General features: G+C 45.6%; 1 protein-coding gene across 22 annotated transcripts in view; it reads right to left on the reverse strand.

The window, feature by feature from the left end:
• LOC105470213 (E3 ubiquitin-protein ligase HERC2-like) overlaps positions 1-17,694 on the reverse strand; it is a 147,341-nt gene that overhangs the window by 46,143 nt on the left and 83,504 nt on the right. For 10 of the 22 annotated variants that reach the window (XR_011606252.1, XR_011606248.1, XR_011606251.1 and 7 more), the window contains exons 4-5: positions 1,062-1,281; positions 79-310 (exon numbers count right to left, since the gene is read on the reverse strand). The exons of 1 other annotated variant lie outside the window; for it this stretch is intronic. Coding sequence is in view for 6 of the 21 variants with exons in the window: in XM_071067268.1 (XP_070923369.1) it covers positions 6,621-6,760 (140 nt within the window). In the remaining 15 variants the exon portion in view is untranslated. Of the gene's footprint in view, positions 1-78; positions 311-1,061; positions 1,282-6,620; positions 6,761-15,016; positions 15,122-15,682; positions 15,820-17,694 lie in introns of those variants that run through there. 11 more of the 22 variants (XR_011606242.1, XR_011606243.1, XM_071067267.1 and 8 more) reach the window with 5 other exon arrangements.

Raw genomic sequence — 17,694 nt, forward strand, 5'->3', positions numbered from 1 at the left:
TTTTTTTTTCTCTCTTTTTGAGATGGGGTTTCATTCTTGTTGCCCAGGCTGGAGTCCATTGGCGCAACCTCTACTCACCGCAACCCCTGCCTCCTGGGTTCATGCCATTCTCCTGCCTCAGCCTCCTGAGTCGCTGGGATTACAGGCATGCGCCACCACGTCCCAGCTAATCTTTAAACTTTTAGTAGACACGCGGTTTCTCCATGTTGGTCAGATCTCGAACTCCTGACCTCACGTGATCTGCCCACCTTGGCCTCCCAAAGTGCTGGGATTACAGGTGTGAGCCACCGTGCCTGGCCCAGAAGCATCTCTTGTAATAAAAAATAAGAAAATCACATTAGGAAGGAAAAACATGAAGCATCTAATCTTGTTGGGCACTAAACATTATAATCTGACTATCTCCTGCCCAGCAACAAAACAAAATAAAAAGTATACAACGTTCAGAACTCATTCTCAAATTTATACTTGAGCTGATCTAAAGCTTTGACTGGCTTCCACAGAAAAGGGTCTTTAAAATAATGACACAGAGCCAGGCACAGTGTCTCATGCCTGTAATCCCAGGACTCTCAGCAGCTGAAGCAGGAAGATTGCTTGAAGTCAGGAGCAAGACCCCATCTCCACACACACACACACACACACACAAATTATTTTTATTTAGCCAGGCATGGTGGCATGTGCCTGTCATCCCAGCTACTCAGGTGGCTGAGGCAGGAGGATCACTAGAGCCCCGGAGTTCACGGTTACAATGAGCTATGATTACACCACTGCACCCCAGCCTCGGTGACAGAGCAAGACGTTGTCTCTCCAAAAAAAAAAAGCAGAGAAAAGAAATTTTAATTGAATAAAATAATACACAGATTACATAGTATGGTCTGTTACTACATGAGGAAATTGGCAAATCCATTCTCCAGATTATACAAAACATACGAAAAGGGAAAGCAAGAATAAATTTCAGAAGGTAAAGACAGACACTATATCGAAAACCTTAAACTTTCTGAAACAAAACAGTCTGAATTTTATATTTCACTGGCATCAGGATTCTTTCGTCGCTTTATTATTACCTTTTTTTGTCCACAGGAGGCAGAGAAATGCTGCTGCTTTTCCACTTAACTTTGACATTCTCCTGAAAAACGGTTCTAGTCAAGGCAACGAAATAGCGCTCCAAGATCAGCAGCCTGTGCTGGAGTCTCGGGGCTGAGAGGGTGGTGGCGGTGGACTGGACGGCCAGGGCCTGCTGCTCTTTAACCAGCACAGAAAGACACTCCTTCAGTTCATTCACATCTAGAAACAAGACAAGAAAAGACCTCCCCTGTGGACAATGTGGCCACCGTTGGTTGTGACGTTGAGAAAATGGATGATGATGACAGGTGTACTGGAAGGCATGGTATGTGGCAACAATGGTTTTAACCACTATACACATATGAACTCAGGCAACCCTCACACCCAGCATGGTCAAGCAGTGCTGTCCATCCATTTTATGGATGAAGAAACTGAGGCACCAAGTGGTTAAGCAACTTCTCTGAGGTCACACAGAGGAGTACGGCACACGACAGAGACTCTGAGCCACCGTGGCACACTGCCTCTCTGGAGACATCATATAAAAGTTGTTGGCCAGGCGCGGTAGCTCATGTCTGTAATCGAAGCACCTTGGGAGGCCGAGGTGAGTGGATCACTTCAGGTCAGGAATTCGAGACCAGCCTGGCCAACATGGCAAAACCCCATCTCTACTAAAAATACAAAAATTAGCTGGGTGTGATGGTGGGTGCCTATAATCCCAGCTACTCAGGAGGCTGAGGCAGGAGAATCACTTGAACCCGATGGGGTTGGAGGTTGCAGTGAGCTGAGATTGCACCACTTCACTCCTGCCTGGGCAAAAGGAGAGAAACTCTGAAACTCCGTCTCAAAAAAAAAAAAAAAAGACAATTACCAGGAACAGATGGCAACGTTACAAAATGAGAACCTGGTCAATCCACCATTAAGACGCAGCAATTCAAAACGTGCATACACCAAACAAACAAAAAACAATGAACATAACTGAAAGGAGAAAAAGACATCTATACTTTTAGAGTCGGAGACCTCAAAATCTCTCTCTACAGCTGATAAAATTAGGAGACAGAAAAGCCACCAGGATATAGAACTCAACATCACCATCAATCAACTAGATCCAATCAAATTTCATAGAACACTCCAGCCAATAACAGCAGAATATTTAATCTTTTCAAGTATCCACAAATTGAATACTAAGTCAGAACATATTCTGAGGCATAAAACAAACCTAACATATTTTTTGAAATTAAAATCACAAGCATATGTTCCCTCCAACGATGGAAACAAATTAGAAGTCAACGAGAATTACAGGAAAATTGCCTAACTCTCAGAAACTAAACTTCTAAATAACCCATGGATCAAAGAGGAAGTCTCAAGGGAAATTTTAAAATATATTCTGAACTGAGAGAAAATGCAAGTACTATACATCAACATGTACGGGAAAGAGCTGCAGTGGGTGATGAGAGAGAAATTTACAGCACTAAATAAATGGTAAATTAGAAACTTGGAAACAAATCAATAATATAAGTGCCCACCTTGACAACCTAAACAAAAAAAAAAAATAGCAAAATAAACCGAAAAGTAAGTAGAAAGGAAGAAATAATGAAGGTAAGAGCAGAAACAAAGTGAAAACAGAAAAACAATAAACAGTAAAGCAAAAAGCTGGTTCTCTGAAAAGATCAATAAAACTGACACACCTCTCTAAGCAAGACTGACCAAAAAAAAAAAAAAAAAAGAAAAAAAAAGAAAGAACAGACATAAATTACCAACATCAGTGATGACACAGGCTCTAAAGATATCAAAAAAGATAATTAGGAATTACTAGGAACAACTCTACACACACAAATTTGACAACTTGGGCAAAATGGACTTATTCCTCAAATAATACAAATTACCACAACTCACCAAATATAAAGTAGATCATTTGAAAAGCCCTACCACTATCAAGAAAACTGAATTCATAATTCTAAGAATCCTGAAAAAAAGAAATTACCAGACCCAAATGAATTCACTGGATAATTCCATCAAACATGAAAAAAGAATTAATTCTGACTCAAAACAATCTCTTCTCGAAACCAGAAGGGGAACAACCTCCCAATTCATTTTAAGAAGCTATTATAAGCATGATATCGAACCTAAAGACAGTACAAACTACAGAACAATATACTTTATATATATATACACACAAAAATATTCACTGAATTGGCTGGGCACAGGGGCTCACGCCTGTAATCCCAGCACTTTGGAAGGCTGAGGCGGGCGGATGACGAGGTCAGGAGATCGAGACTATCCTGGCTAACACGTGAAACCCTGTCTCTACTAAAAATACAAAAAATTAGCTGGGCGTGGTGGCGGGCGCCTGTAGTCCTAGCTACTTGGGAGGCTGAGGCAGGAGAATGTCATGAACCCAGGAGGCGGAGCTTGCAGTGAGCCGAGATTGGGTCACTGTACTCCAGCCTGGGCGACACAGTGAGACTCCATCTCAAAAAAAAAAAAAAAAAAAAAAAAAATTCAGTGAATTATTAGCAAGTAGAATTAAACAATATATAAAAAGAATTACACATCATCACCAAGTAGTTTCATTCCAGGAATGAAGTTGGTTCAACAGTCAAAAATCAATGTAACCCACCCTATTAATAGGCTAAAGAACAAAAATCGCGTGATTACATATCAATTGATTTAGAAAAAGCAAATGACAAAACTCAATACTCATGCATGATAAAAATCCTCAGAAAATAGCAACAAATGGTAACTTCATCACCTTGATAAACAGCATTTACAAAACCTTAAGCTAAAACCTACGCTAACAATGTCAGAAAGGTCCTCCTAGACCTACTTTACACAGCAGAGAGAATCATTCAGAATGATGTAGATAGTCACTGAGAGTTTACTGTCCTAAGAGATTACAACACCCAATGGCCAGCAAGCCCTTTTCGTTAGACAAAAAGGAAAGCTGTCATCTGTCAACACTCCCAGAAGGTTCAGCGTGAAACGTGCACTTCTGAACTCCTGCTGAGGCCTGCACGCCGCAGCGCTGAGAAGCACGTGTCCGGAGGTCTTCTTGGTAACATTGCAAAAAAAATGTGAGGGACTCATGGACGAATAGAGGCAGGAAAAGGTGGAGAGAGCTGTGATAAAGCACGTGGGATAATGCCAGCGGCACAGTCTTAGGTGGTGAATATGTGGGTGCACACTGCAAAACTCCTTCAACTTTTCTGTATATTTTTTTCATCATAAAATGTTGGAAAAAATGAACCTGTGAAAAAGGAAGCTTTAGTCAAACGTATCTAAGCAAAAGAAAACACAAGTTCTAAATTCCTATGGCTCAAATTAATGTTTTTCTTTTTAGGTTGAGATGGAAGAGCAAAAAAGAAAAAAAAGGAATGAAAGTAATAGGTGCTATTATAGAAGATACAAATTCCACTTGCAGTTTGATTAAAGATGACGTGACTCAAGAATATGCTTTTAATCCAAGCTCCTTCAAGGCTGCCAGGTAGGTAGCTGGTTCTGCCAAAGCTCTGAACCTGTGAACAAGCAGAGCTTCCAAAGAAAACCCTCTTCATTAAAGTCATCCTGAGTCAATAAGCTGGGCTTTAATCTGAGCAAGAAAGGTGTATTTTTGGTCTAGTTACCCACCCATAACTGTAGGTACTCTGATGCCTAGCTGAGGGGAAAGAAGGAGAAAGGCAAAATAACAGATTTTTAAAATCACAACAAATGTCTATCAAACAGTATGTGCCAGGCACTGACTAAAGAGCTTCAAGTGCATTATTTCATGTCATCTGCACAGCAACTCTGAAGGACTTTCACTTATTTTATATATATTATATAATTTTAATTATTTACATTATATTCCTTTTTTTTTTTTTTAAGACGGAGTCTCGCTCTGTCACCAGACTGGAGTCCAGAGGTGCGATTTCTGCTCACCGCAAGCTCCGCCTCCCAGGTTCATGCCATTCTCGTGCCTCAGCTTCCCAAGTAGCTGGGACTACAGACCACTGCCCCACGCCCAGCTGATTTTTTTGGCTAATTTTTTTTTGTATTTTTAGTAGAGACGGGATTTCACCCCGTTAGCGAGGATGGTCTTGGTCTCCTGACCTTGTGATCCACCTGCCTTGGCCTCCCAAAGTGCTGGGATTACAGGCATGAGCCACTGCGCCCGGCCACTTGCATAAAATGTATTCCTATTTTATACATGACAGGCCCAAGGTGAGACGAAGTGATTTGTGTAGAGTCAGAGGTAAAACCAAAATTGATACCGTGACAGACTGAAAACTTCTCGGCCAGCAGATCTAGAAATGGTAAAGGGGCATCTCCAAACTGAAGGAAAATGATACCAGAAGGCAGCTGGGATAGAAACAAAACCTTATGGGCCCAAAATGGTAAACATGTAGGTGAACAGAAAATACTTTTGGCCAGTCGCGGTGGCTCTTTGGGAGGCCGAGGGGGGTGGACCATCTGAGGTCAGGAGTTCGAGACCAGCCTGACCAACGTGATGAAACCCTGTCTCTAAGCAAAAAATACAAAATTGGACAGGCTTGGTGGCACAGGCCTGTAATCCCAGCTGAGCCAGGAGAATCGCTTGAACCCAGGAGGTGGAAGTTGCAGTGAGCCAAGATCATGCCATTGCACTCCAGCCTGGAGCCTGAGCAACAAGAACAAAACTCCATCTCCAAAAAAAAAAGAGGCCGGGCGCAGTGGCTCACGCCTATAATCCCAGCACTTTGGGAGGTGGAGGCAGCTGGATCACCTAAGGTCAGGAGTTCAAGGCCAGCCTGACCAATGTGGTGAAATGGTCTCTACTAAAAATACAAAAGCATTAGCTGGGTGTGGTGGTGCATGCCTGTAATCCCAGCTGTGAGGGAGGCTGAGGCAGGAGAATCGCTTGAACCCAGGAGGCGGAGGTTACAGTGAGCTGAGATCGTGCCATTGCACTCTAGCCTGGGCAACAAGAGCAAAACTCTGTCTCAAAAAAACCAGACTTTTTTTTCTCTTTTCGAATTTGAGGAGAAAAAATGTCATTGCCTATTTAAAGCCAAAACAAAAACAGCATATTGTGGGGTTTATACCATGTTTCACTTGGACATATGATACAGCAACACAACCAACCAAGAACAGGTCAGAAGCAGGAAGCTGTGGTCAGAGCGCTGCTCCGCGGCTCAGGCAGTGTAATACCATTTGAAAGTGGACAGTGGGCCGGGCACTGTGGCTCACGTCTGTGGTCCTGGCACTTTGGGTGGTTGAGGTGGGCGGATTGCAAGGTCAGGAGATCGAGACCATCCTGGCTGGCACGGTGAAACCTCGTAAAAATACAAAAACATTGGCAGGGCGTGGTGGCGGGCGCCTGTAGTCCCAGCTGCTCGGGAGGCTGAGGGAGGAGAATGGCGTGAACCCGGTAGGCGGAGCTTGCAGTGAGCTGAGATTGTCTCACTGCACTCCAGCCTGGGCGACAGAGTTAGACTCTGCCTCAAAAAAAACAAAACAAAAAAATTGTTACCAAAAATACTAATAATCCATCCAAGTTATTTAGATAAGGAGCGTCAGATTAAGCTTTCCTAAGTGTCAAAACGCACCAGATTATCTGGTTGCTTGCCCCATAACCAGCTGTGCAGAATTGACTTGCGCTGTACACAAGTGCAGGAATTTCTTCTTCATCATTTTTCTTTGTCATCCAGATCTTCTTTCTTTGTTCCACTTTGTTCCACACTATCATCTGCAAAAATAATAAATGTTTAATCTGTAACCGCTTTTCACAATGTCATACCATTAGTCAGTCTCTGCAAATGTCCCGCCCCGAAAAGTTACAACACACATCATTAACTGAATGTTTGACAACTTAAAAATAAAATACATCAATCATATCTGTTACAGATCCAGTACAATTTTCATAAAGAAACCAATATATCGGCCAGGAGCGGTGGCTCGCGCCTGTAATCCCAGCACTTTGGGCAGCTGAGGCGGGTGGATCACGAGGTCAGGAGATCGAGACCATCCTGGCTAACACGGTGAAACCCCGTCTCTACTAAAAATACAAAAAATTAGCCGGGCGTGGTGGAGGGAGCCTGCAGTCCCAGCTACTCGGGAGGCTGAGGCAGGAGAATGGCGTAAATCCGGGAGGCGGAGCTTGCAATGAGCTGAGATTGCGCCACCGCACTCCAGCCTGGGTGACAGAGCGAGACTCTGTCTCAAAAAAAAAAAAAAAAAAAAACCAATATATCAAATTACTTAGAGCATGTCTTCCAAAATGATATTTCATTAACTTCCTAGTAGATTTCACAACTGAGAAAATTAGTCTTTGATATTCACCTACTTCAATTTCACACCAATTGCTTTATCCAGTGTGGCCCAATGCTTGTGTATCCATGGGGAAAGGGAGGGTGTAGAATAGGAGCATAAATCAAAAATCTTTTAACTCCTTACGAGGCCCTACTCCACTGCCAACTGAGAAGCACTGCTATGCAGGGGCGCTATCAGTGAGAGCATAACTCAAGAGCACTGGGACACAAAGGAAAAGCTGAGAACAATGACTTTAGGCCACTGACAATGTGAAGTTTCCGTCAAAACAACTGTCATGAAACTCCTTACATAGTCAGCCAAGAGGAGAGAGAAGTAACCTTAATCTTGACATGTAAACACGTTCCATCACACAAGACTGTTACTAACCGTCTAAACAACATAATTACAAAAATGTATCCAAATCGGTGGAAGACATGATATCCTATCCAGATTACAAATAATGAGTATCTAAAAATCTCTAAGGAAACAGTTCCTCTGTTTGCAACACTTCTGACACCAAATGGATGGACTTTTGCACCAGGCAATTCTCCAGTTCTCTGGGACACCCAGCTATGTGTCCCACAGTGCAATTCAATTCTGAAACTAACTACCTAGAATTAGCATAGACCCCACAGGTTAATAACAGGAGAGAAAAGGTACAATGCTGAAAAAAATATCCAAAGAACTAATGGCTGAAAACTTCCTAAGTTCAGCAAACGACATAAACCAAGGCAGATGGAAGAATCTGTGCAAAGCCCACACACCATAAATCCAAAGGAAGCCATGACTATGCACATCGTAATCAGCTGCTAAACACTAAGGACAAAAACCTTTTGAAAAGTGCCACAGAAAGTAGATATAGAAGAAGGTATTGTGTGGCCTGAAATTAAGACTAAATATTATGTGCTGCCTTGACGTCGGTAAGATTAAAAGGCCTCAAATAGCCTAACCACAAGGTCTCCTCCGAGCTCTGCTCCCACGGATAAGGTCCCAAACCAAACAACCCTCCTTATCACAGACAGCCGACCCCAACCTGCTCATCCCTGCCGGCCCAGAGTTATTCAAACAAGCCAATCACATCTGTCCATGGAAGCAAGGTCATCTCACCCTCTTCTTACTATAAAATGTGCCTCCCACAGCCCCTGGTGGCTCACTCTGTTCCCAAGTGTAGCCCCCGTGTGGCATGCGGCGTCCCCCACCTCCAGGGCTGTGAGCACGCGTGACTAATAAACTGCTATTTCATCTGTCCAGTGTCGGCGTCCTATGTTCAGCCATCCCATATCCCTAGGGCAGGAATCTTCTGGGGTTATAAACAGAACTTTAATCAACCTCTCCTTGGTTATTTTACTGGTTCCATGATACAGCTTTTTCGTGCAAAAGATCTGAACAGAAACTTCACAGAGGATACAAGAGTGGCAAAGAAGAACATGATACTCAGCATCGTTAGCCATTACAGAAATGCAAATTTAAACCACAATGAGATCCCACTAGACTTGTTAGAATGGCTCAACTAAAAATCACTGATAACACCAAGAGCTAACTAAGACACAGAGCAACAGAAACATGACAGATTGCCAGTGGGAATGCAAACTAAATCAGCCACTCTGGAAAACAGTTCAGCACATGACCCAACTTTCCCACTACTAGGTTTTTATCCTAGGGAAATGGAAACTACATTCACACGACATCTGTACAGAAACGCTCATAGCAGGAATACAATCGCGAAAGAAAAATGGCGACAACCACAAGGTCCTACAATAGCAGAATGGATAAACACAACGTGGTACATCCAAATGATGAAACACTATTCAGCAATAAAAAGAACTGTTAATACACAGAACAGCAGAGAAATCTCAAACATATAACTAGAAGTAAATGAAGATGGTTTCAAAACATTACTTAAAATACAGTTCCACTTACATGACATTCTCAAAAAGAATACCCTATCCTGATGGAGAACAGATCAGTGGTTGCCAGGGTACGAGGCCAGGGAATATGTGCTAAAAAGGAGCAGCACAAGGGAGGTTTTAGGGTGATGAAACTTCTCCATCCTGATGATGGCGGGGGTTACATGAATCTACAGAGGTCAAAATTTCCTGAACTAGATACCACAATAAAATAAATTTTATGTAACTTTTTTAATTAAAAAAAAGTTGGCTAGGTGCAGTGGCTCACATCTGTAAACCCAGCACTTTGGGAGGCCAAGGAAGGCGGATCACAAGGTCAGGAGTTCGAGACCAGCTTGGCCAACATGGTGAAACCCCGTCTCTACTAAAAATACAAAAGTTAGCCAGGCGTGGTGGCTCACGCCTGTAATACCAGCTACTCGGGAGGCTGAGGAAGGAGAATTGCTTGAACCTGGAAGGCGGAGGTTGCAGTGAGCTGAGGTCACGCCACCACACTCCAGCCTAGGCGACAAGGCGAGACTGCATCTCAAAAAAAAAAAAGTTAATGGTTCTCATTAATATTAAAGTTTCAAAGAAATTCAACAAACATGTATTTAACATTCAGCATATTCAAAGCACTTTTATACTAAAGTAAAAAGTTAACTTCTGAAAAAACTTTAGAAAAACCTATCACACACATATAACTATTTGATGCAAATCAGGCTTTGGAAAGGGTCAGAGAAAATATCTAGGTCAGGGGCTGGGCGCGGTGGCTCATGCCTGTAATCCCAGCACTTTGGGAGGCGGAGGCGGGCGGATCACTTGAGGTCAGGAGTTCAAGATCTAAATGGTGAAACCCTGTCTTCCAAAAATTAGCTGGGCGTGGTGGCAGGCACCTGTAATCCCAGCTACTTGGGAGGCTGAGGCAGAAGAATCACTTGAACCTGGGAGGTGGAGGTTGCAGTGAGCCGAGATTGTGCCACTGCACTGCAGCCTGGACCGTTGAGTGAGACTTCATCTCAAGAAAAAAAAAAAAAGAGAGAAAGAAAACATCTAGGTCCCGGGAGGACAGCTGGAATACAGTCTGGTGGAATCATGCCAGAGCAGGGAGCGGGGTCCGGAGGGCTGGAGTATGGTGTGTCTCCACTCTAGTAAGGAACCAGGAAACGCATCCTGGGTGAAGCAAGAGCAGAGTCCCATTCTGCACCAGGTGAACATTTATCCTGATCTGAGCAACTACATACAAATTTAATATGTCTCGCGTAGCCTGTTATTTTCCTCAGCAACATGGAAAATGAGAGAACAAACAATTCAGAAGGTTAAGACATGAAATACATTTAATTCAGAAATCCTTCACAGAAAGGTAGGAAATAAATGGGGGAAAAAAGCAGCTAATGAAAAGTGAAAATGGGCCAGGTGCGGTGGATCACACCTGTAATCCCAGCACTTTGGGAGGCCGAGGTAAACGGATCACTTGAGGTCAGGAGTTTGAGACCAGCCTGGCCAACATGGTGAAACCTCATCTCTGCTAAGAATACAAAAATTGGCCAGGCGTGGTGGCAGCCACCGGTAAATCCCAGCGACTCAGGAGGCTGAGGCAGGAGAATTGCTTGAACCCGGGAAGCGGAGGTTACACTGAGCTGGAATCTCGCCACTATACTCCATGCACTCCAGCCTGTACAACAGAACAAGACTCCATCTCAAAAAAAAAAAAAAAAAAAAAGGGAAAATGCCCTAACATGTCCTACACAAAGCATCTGGCCTGACAAGAAAACATGACCCTTTTCAATCTTCACAACCAACCTGGAAGCAGGCAGGCTTTGCTGTCTCAGTTTACCAAGGTAGACACCTCAGGGCCCGGAATAGAGAGTAGAACGCAGCCAGGAACACAGCTCGGCTGAGAACACAGGTGCTGGCTCTAAACGCCTGACTGCCGTGTGTGTGTGTGTGTGTGTGTGTGTGTGTGTGTGTGTGTGTGTGTGTGTGTGTCTGTGGTCACTAACCACAGTGTGTGTGCGTGTGTGGTCACTAACCACAGCTCAGGGACCAAACCCAGCCCACAGCCTCTTCATGTATGGTCTGAAAGAAAGTATTTTACTTTTGTTCTTTTGAGACAGAGTCTTGGCTCACCACAACCTCCTCCTCCCAGGTTCAAGTGATTCTCGTGCCTCAGCCTCAAGTAGCTGGGATTACAGGCATGCACCACCATGCCTGGCTAATTTTTTGTTTTTAGTAGAGATGGGATTTCACCATGTTGGCCAGGCTGGTCTCGAACTCCTGACTTCAGGTGATCCGCCTGCCTCGGCCTCCCAAAGTGCTGGCATTATTAAGTGTGAGCTACCACACCCGGCCACCATATTGTATGTTTTAACGATTCAAAAATAATCAAAATGAAAACAGTATTTTGTGACTTGCAAACATTCTTTGAACTTCATCTTTTGGTGTCCATAAATAAAGTTTACAGAATGAACTTCCCCTGCCCACAGACATAGTATTATCTGTGGCTGCTTTGGCACTATAGCTTCAAGGGCCCATGGCTATGACAGAGACCATATGGTCCATTGAGGGCTTAAAATATTTACTATCTGGCCCTTTAGAGAAAGCATGCCACCCCTACCCTACATCTGGCTACAAATTTTACAAATAAAAAATGCAAAATTCTTTAAACTCAGTACACTGGAACACTGGTCATCTCCCTTCTTCAAGATGAAAAGCTTCGACAGTCACCAGGAAGCAGACAAGAACCCCAAGTACACCTCAAGTGTTATTCTCAGGAGCATAAATTAGAACACTTTACAACAGCAAAAGCAGGATGAAGTCACTGAAGGCCATGAAAACAATAATTAGCACCACCAGCTCAAAGCCCACACCACATCAGCTTCAATATTTGTCTACTCTTCCTTTCACTACCGTAGGGTTCAAGGTATATATAGAGAAAATTGAACACACATTGCCCAAAAACATTGCTTATAGAATGCTGGAGAGAAGGGAAGGAAGACCTCCCACTGGCCAGGTGTGGTGGTCACGCGTGTAATCCCAGCACTTTGAGAGGTCAATGCAGGAGGATCACTTGAACCTAGGAGTTCTAGAGCAGCCTGGCCAACATGGCAAAACCCCATCTCTACTAAAAATACAAAATTAGGCTGGGTGCAGTACTTCATATCTGTAATCCTAGCACTCTGGGAGGCCGAGGTGAGAGGATCACTTGAGGTCAGGAGTTCGAGACCAGCCTGGCCAACATGGTGATACCTCGTCTCTACTAAAAATGTGGCTCACGCCTGTAATCCCAGCACTTTGGGAGGCCGAGGTGGGTGGATCACGAGGTCAGGAGTTCAAGACCAGCCTGACCAACATGGTGACACCCTGTCTCTACTAAAAAGTCAAAAATTATCCAGGAGTGCTGGCGTGCACCTGTAATCTCAGCTACTCAGGAGGCTGAGGCAGAGAATCGCTTAAACCCGGGAGGTGGAGGTAAGTGGTGGCGGGTGCCTGTAATGCCAGCTACTCGGGAGGCTGAGGCAGGAGAATTGCTTGAACCTGGGAGGCAGAAGTTGCAGTGAGCCGAGATCACACCACTGCACTTTAGCCTGGGCGACAGAGCGAGACTCCATCTCAAAAAAAAAAAAAATAGCCAGGTGTGGTGGCGGACACCTGTAATCCCAGCTACTTGGGAGGTTGAGGCAGAATCCCTTGAACTCGGAAGGCGGAGGTTGCAGTGAGCCGAGATGGTGCCACTGCATTCCAGCCTGGGCAACACAGTGAGATTCTGTCTCAAACAAAAAAAAAGAATGGAATTTGATATGTATAAATCTACAAATATTTTCTAATAATAAAAAACACACAACATTCCACACTAAAAATAAAAAATTTACTGAATGCCAAAAAAACTCCCTAAAAACCCTAATAAGTTGGGATCTATGCAAAGAACAATTATGCTCTGCTTTCTAACCATGATTTTTACAAGAACGAAGGACGAAAAAAATCATCAAACATGGGCCGGGCATGGAAGCTCACGTCTGTAATCCCAGCATTTTGGGAGGCCGAGGTGGGCGGATCATGAGGTCAGGAGTTCCAGACTAGCCTGGCCAATATGGTGAAAGTCCATCTCTACTAAAAATACAAAAATTAGGACCGGACGCAGTGGTTCACGCCTATAATCCCAGCACTTTGGGAGGCCAAGGCAGGTGGATCACGAGGTCAGGAGATCGAGACCATCCTGGCTAACATGGTGAGACCCCGTCTCTACTAAAAATACAAAAAATTAGCCGGGTGTGGTGGCAGGCGCCTATAGTGCCAGCTACTTGGGAGGCTGAGGCAGGAGAATGGCGTGAACCCGGGAGGCGGAGCTTGCAGTGAGCGGAGATGGTGACACTACGCTCCAGCCTGGGTGACAGAGCGAGACTCCACCTCAAAAAAAAAAAAAAAAAAAAATAGCTGGGCGAGGCAAAGGGTGCCTGTAATCCCAGCTACTCAGGAGGCTGAGGCAGAGAACTGCTTGAACCCAAGAGGCAGAGGTTGCAGTGAGCCAGGATCAAGCCACTGCACTTCAGCCTGAGCGACAGAGCAAGACGCCCTCTCGAGAGGAAAAAGTACAGCAAAAAATTTCATCAAATGTAATGAATAAAACATATACTTTGGATTTTTCCATGTACTTAACTTTTCTTTGAGTATCTTTTGCAAGTATTCTTTCACAGAAAACACTTTGGGAAACGTTTTAATTCATTAACAAATCAGTATTTGAGGACTAGGAGGAAGAGGTTAAAAGTTTTAAAAATATAATGAATTACTGATACATGCAAAAAAAAAAAAAAAAAGGTTTCTGATTCCTGTCAGGGAAGGCACTGTCACATGGACACTGTCAGCCTCAGCATCCGGAGGTCCAGAAAGGGGAAATTTCAAGTCAGATAGAATTCTATACATACACCATTGATTTGGAACCTTCAGCCCTCAAGATCCTAACATCATGACCTCAGTTTCAACACAATTGTCCTTAGTCCTTGTATTGGTTACAAATACAAAACAAACAGCTCAACTGAACTCACTCTTGTCTCTCCAGAAACACCAACACAAGACCTCATAAAATGAGTGAGTTTCTCTCGGCCATAATTACTGCAACTGACTTCTCCAATTTTCCCCTCCACAGTTAACTAAACAGCTCAAATACTATCAGTAACAAATAACAGTCATCATGATATGGTGAGGAGTGTGGCAGATTTCTTATCCAGTAATAATAAATAGGAAAAAAATTCTGCCTATTAATAGATCTCAAGGGTAGTGCACTTGCAAGAAACTAATTAAAAGGCAGCCGTGCACAATCTACAAAAACAGCCATAAAGACTGCTACCTTTTTTTTTTTTTTAGACGGAGTCTCGCTCTGTCGCCCAGGCTGGAGTGCAGTGGAGAGATCTCGGCTCACTGCAAGCTCCACCACCTCCCGTGTTCACGCCATTCTCCTGCCTCCGCCTCCCGAGTAGCTGGGACTACAGGCGCCCACTACCACGCCCGGCTAATTTTTTTTGTATTTCTAGTAGAGACGGGGTTTCACCGTGTTAGCCAGAATGGTCTCGATCTCCTCACCTCGTGATCTATCCGCCTCGGCCTCCCAAAGTGCTGGGATTACAGGCGTGAGCCCCCGCGCCCGGCCATGACTGCTACATTTTAAGTTATAGGAGGAAATAAACCTGCTCCTCTAACATAGGAAGATACAACTAACTTCCCCTTACATGCCCTAAAAAAAAACAGCCTTACACGAGAAATTTAAACATGGAAGCAGAAACACGCCAAGAAAAAGACATGGCAAACCCCACCTGTGCATCTGTTTTCAACGGAACATTTGGAGTCAAGGCGAGCCTGGGCAGCCAAACAAAGATTCAGAGGGCAGCTTTTCTCCAGCGTCCTCCCGGTTCTCAGGCCTGCAAGTAAACACACATGTTTAAGACCTAACGCTTTTTAATAATTTACAAAGACACTCCCGAAATGTTTAATGCAGAAAAAAGAGACAGGGACAGAGAACAGCAAGAGGGCAGAGAAGAGCTGGGGGACGGCAGTGAGGGGAGAGAGGGAAACAGGGAAGAGATGGAGGGGAAAGGGAGGTGGGGAAGGGAAAGCCTCCTTCCAAGGTAAGCAGGGTGGGCCGGGTTTCTGCACCACGCTGGCGAAACCTTGAGAATGGACGGTCACAGGAGGCCAAGTCACAATGTCATCTGCCCTCAAATGCAAAAGGTACACACACACGACAGGAAACCCACCGTTTTAAGGGACACATGAAAGCAGCATTTACCCCACAGCAGGGCGCGTGCGTGAAACAAATTACTCAAAAACGATCGCCTGCAGAAAAACCCACAGCCACCACCACTTAAGAGATGGAGAGAGGCCCGAGACTGCCCCGCGGGCTATCCGCGCAGGCCCCGGTGCGGCCGCCGCGCCCACCCCTGCCTCCCAGGCTCGGCCGCCCGCCAGCCCCGCGCCCTCACCGCCTCCGCCATGGGCTGCCCCGGTGCCCCAGGACCTGACAAGCAGAGCCGGGCCGCGTGGCCCCGCCGGCGTCCGGACACAGCCTCCCAGCAGCCGCCGGCTCAGCCCGGATCCCCGCGCCTCTAACTGCCCTAGCGGCGGGCGCACGCGACACTCCCGCGCCCCGCCCCCGCCCCCTGCGTACGTCCAATCGCAACGAGGCTGCTCCGCGGGCGCAGCCAATGGTGAAGACGAGCGCTTCGCCGTCCTCCCGGCTCTCCCGCTTCCCGCAATCATGCTTATCTTCCTACTTGGAGCTCACCCTCTGAGGCCAGGGTCAAGCGCGGGCGCCGGAGGGCGGGATTTCCCTCGCACTCACCCACGCCCCCATTCCCACGGGAGACTGCCCGGCTCGCAGCGCTCTTAATCACGCGGCGGGTGGTCGCGCTCACAGCAACTGGAGCTATCCAGGGCGCGGGTGGAGTGGCGAGAGCAGCTGCCCTGGGGATGAGAACGGATCTTTGTGTTGTCGGCTGGGGAGTGAAGTTTCCTCCTGTGTGTTCAACTGAATGCAGCAGAAGTCTTGGGCAGATTACGTGGAGCAGCTGTGGAACACTGTGCAGGGAATCCAAGAAGAAACAGACCTCCAGCGACCACAAAACACAATGGAAGAAATATGCAACAATATAGGCTGGGCATGGTGGCTCACGTCTGTAATTTTCAGGGCTTTGGGAGGCCGAAGTGGGAGGATCCCTCAAAGCCAGGAGTTGGAGGATCCCATGTTGCCAGACTGGGCAACATAGCAAGACCCCATCTCCAAAAAAAAAAAAATTAACAATTAGCCAGGTGTGGTGGTGCACACCTGTGATCCCAGCTGCTCGGGAGGCTGAGGCAGGAGAATCGCCTCAGCCTGGGAGGTCAATGATACAGTGAGCTGAGATCATGCCACTGCACTCCAGCCTGGGTGACAGAGTGACATCCTGCCTCTAAGAAGGAAAAAGGGCATGGTGGTCACGCCTGTAATCCCAGCACTTTGGGAGGCCGAGGCAGGTGGATTATTTGAGGTCAGGAGTTCAAGATCAGCCTGGCCAACATGGTGAGACCTCCTTTCTACTAAAAATACAAAAATTAGCCAGGTGTGGTGGTGAGCGCCTGTAATCCCGGCTACTTGGGAGGCTGAGGCAGGAGGATTGCTTGAACCTGGGAGGCGGAGATTGCAGTGAGCCGAGATTGCACCACTGCACTCCAGCCTGGGGGACAGAGGCTGCACCACTGCAGCCTTGACTTACCGGGTTCACGTGGTTCTCAACCTCAGCCTTGCCAGTAGCTAGGACTGCAGGCACAAGCAACCACGCCTAGCTAATTTTTGTATTTTTTGTAGAGACCGGGGTTTGCCATGTTGCCCAGGCTGGTGTCGAACTCCTAGGCTCAAGTGATCCGTCCGCCTCTGTCTCCCAAAATGCTGGGATTACAAGTGTGAGCCACTGCACTCGGCTAATAGTAATGAACTTTGAACAGAAGGAAAAGATGTTATTATTTATTTAGTTATGGTTTATCTGTATTTTCTAATTTTTCTAAACATGTAAAGATGAAATTCTATTAAAACTCAATAAGACCTCAGAACAAAAAAAGTAGAGTATAAATATTTATTTTAGTTGTACAAACTTGGTTTCTGGAAAAAGAATGGAATAGATTTTCTGAGGAAAAAAATCCACCACTTTGGCCGGGTGCGGTGGCTTACGCCTGTAACCCCAGCACTTTGGGAGGCTGAGGTGGTGGATCACCTGAGGTCAGGAGTTCAAGACCAGCCTGACTAACGTGAAGAAACCCCCGTCTCTATTAAAAATACGAAAATTAGCCAGGCATGGTTTCAGGCGCCTGTAATCCCAACTACTCAGGAGGCTGAGGCTGTGGAATCGCTTGAACCCAGGAGGCAGAGGTTGCAGTGAGCTGAGATCGCACCATTGCACTCCAGCCTGGGTGACGAGCAAAACTCTGTCTCACAAAAAAAGAAAAGCCGACTGGCTGAAAG

The sequence above is a fragment of the Macaca nemestrina genome, chromosome 7 (assembly GCF_043159975.1).
Source record: "Macaca nemestrina isolate mMacNem1 chromosome 7, mMacNem.hap1, whole genome shotgun sequence".
Lineage (NCBI taxonomy): Eukaryota > Metazoa > Chordata > Mammalia > Primates > Cercopithecidae > Macaca > Macaca nemestrina.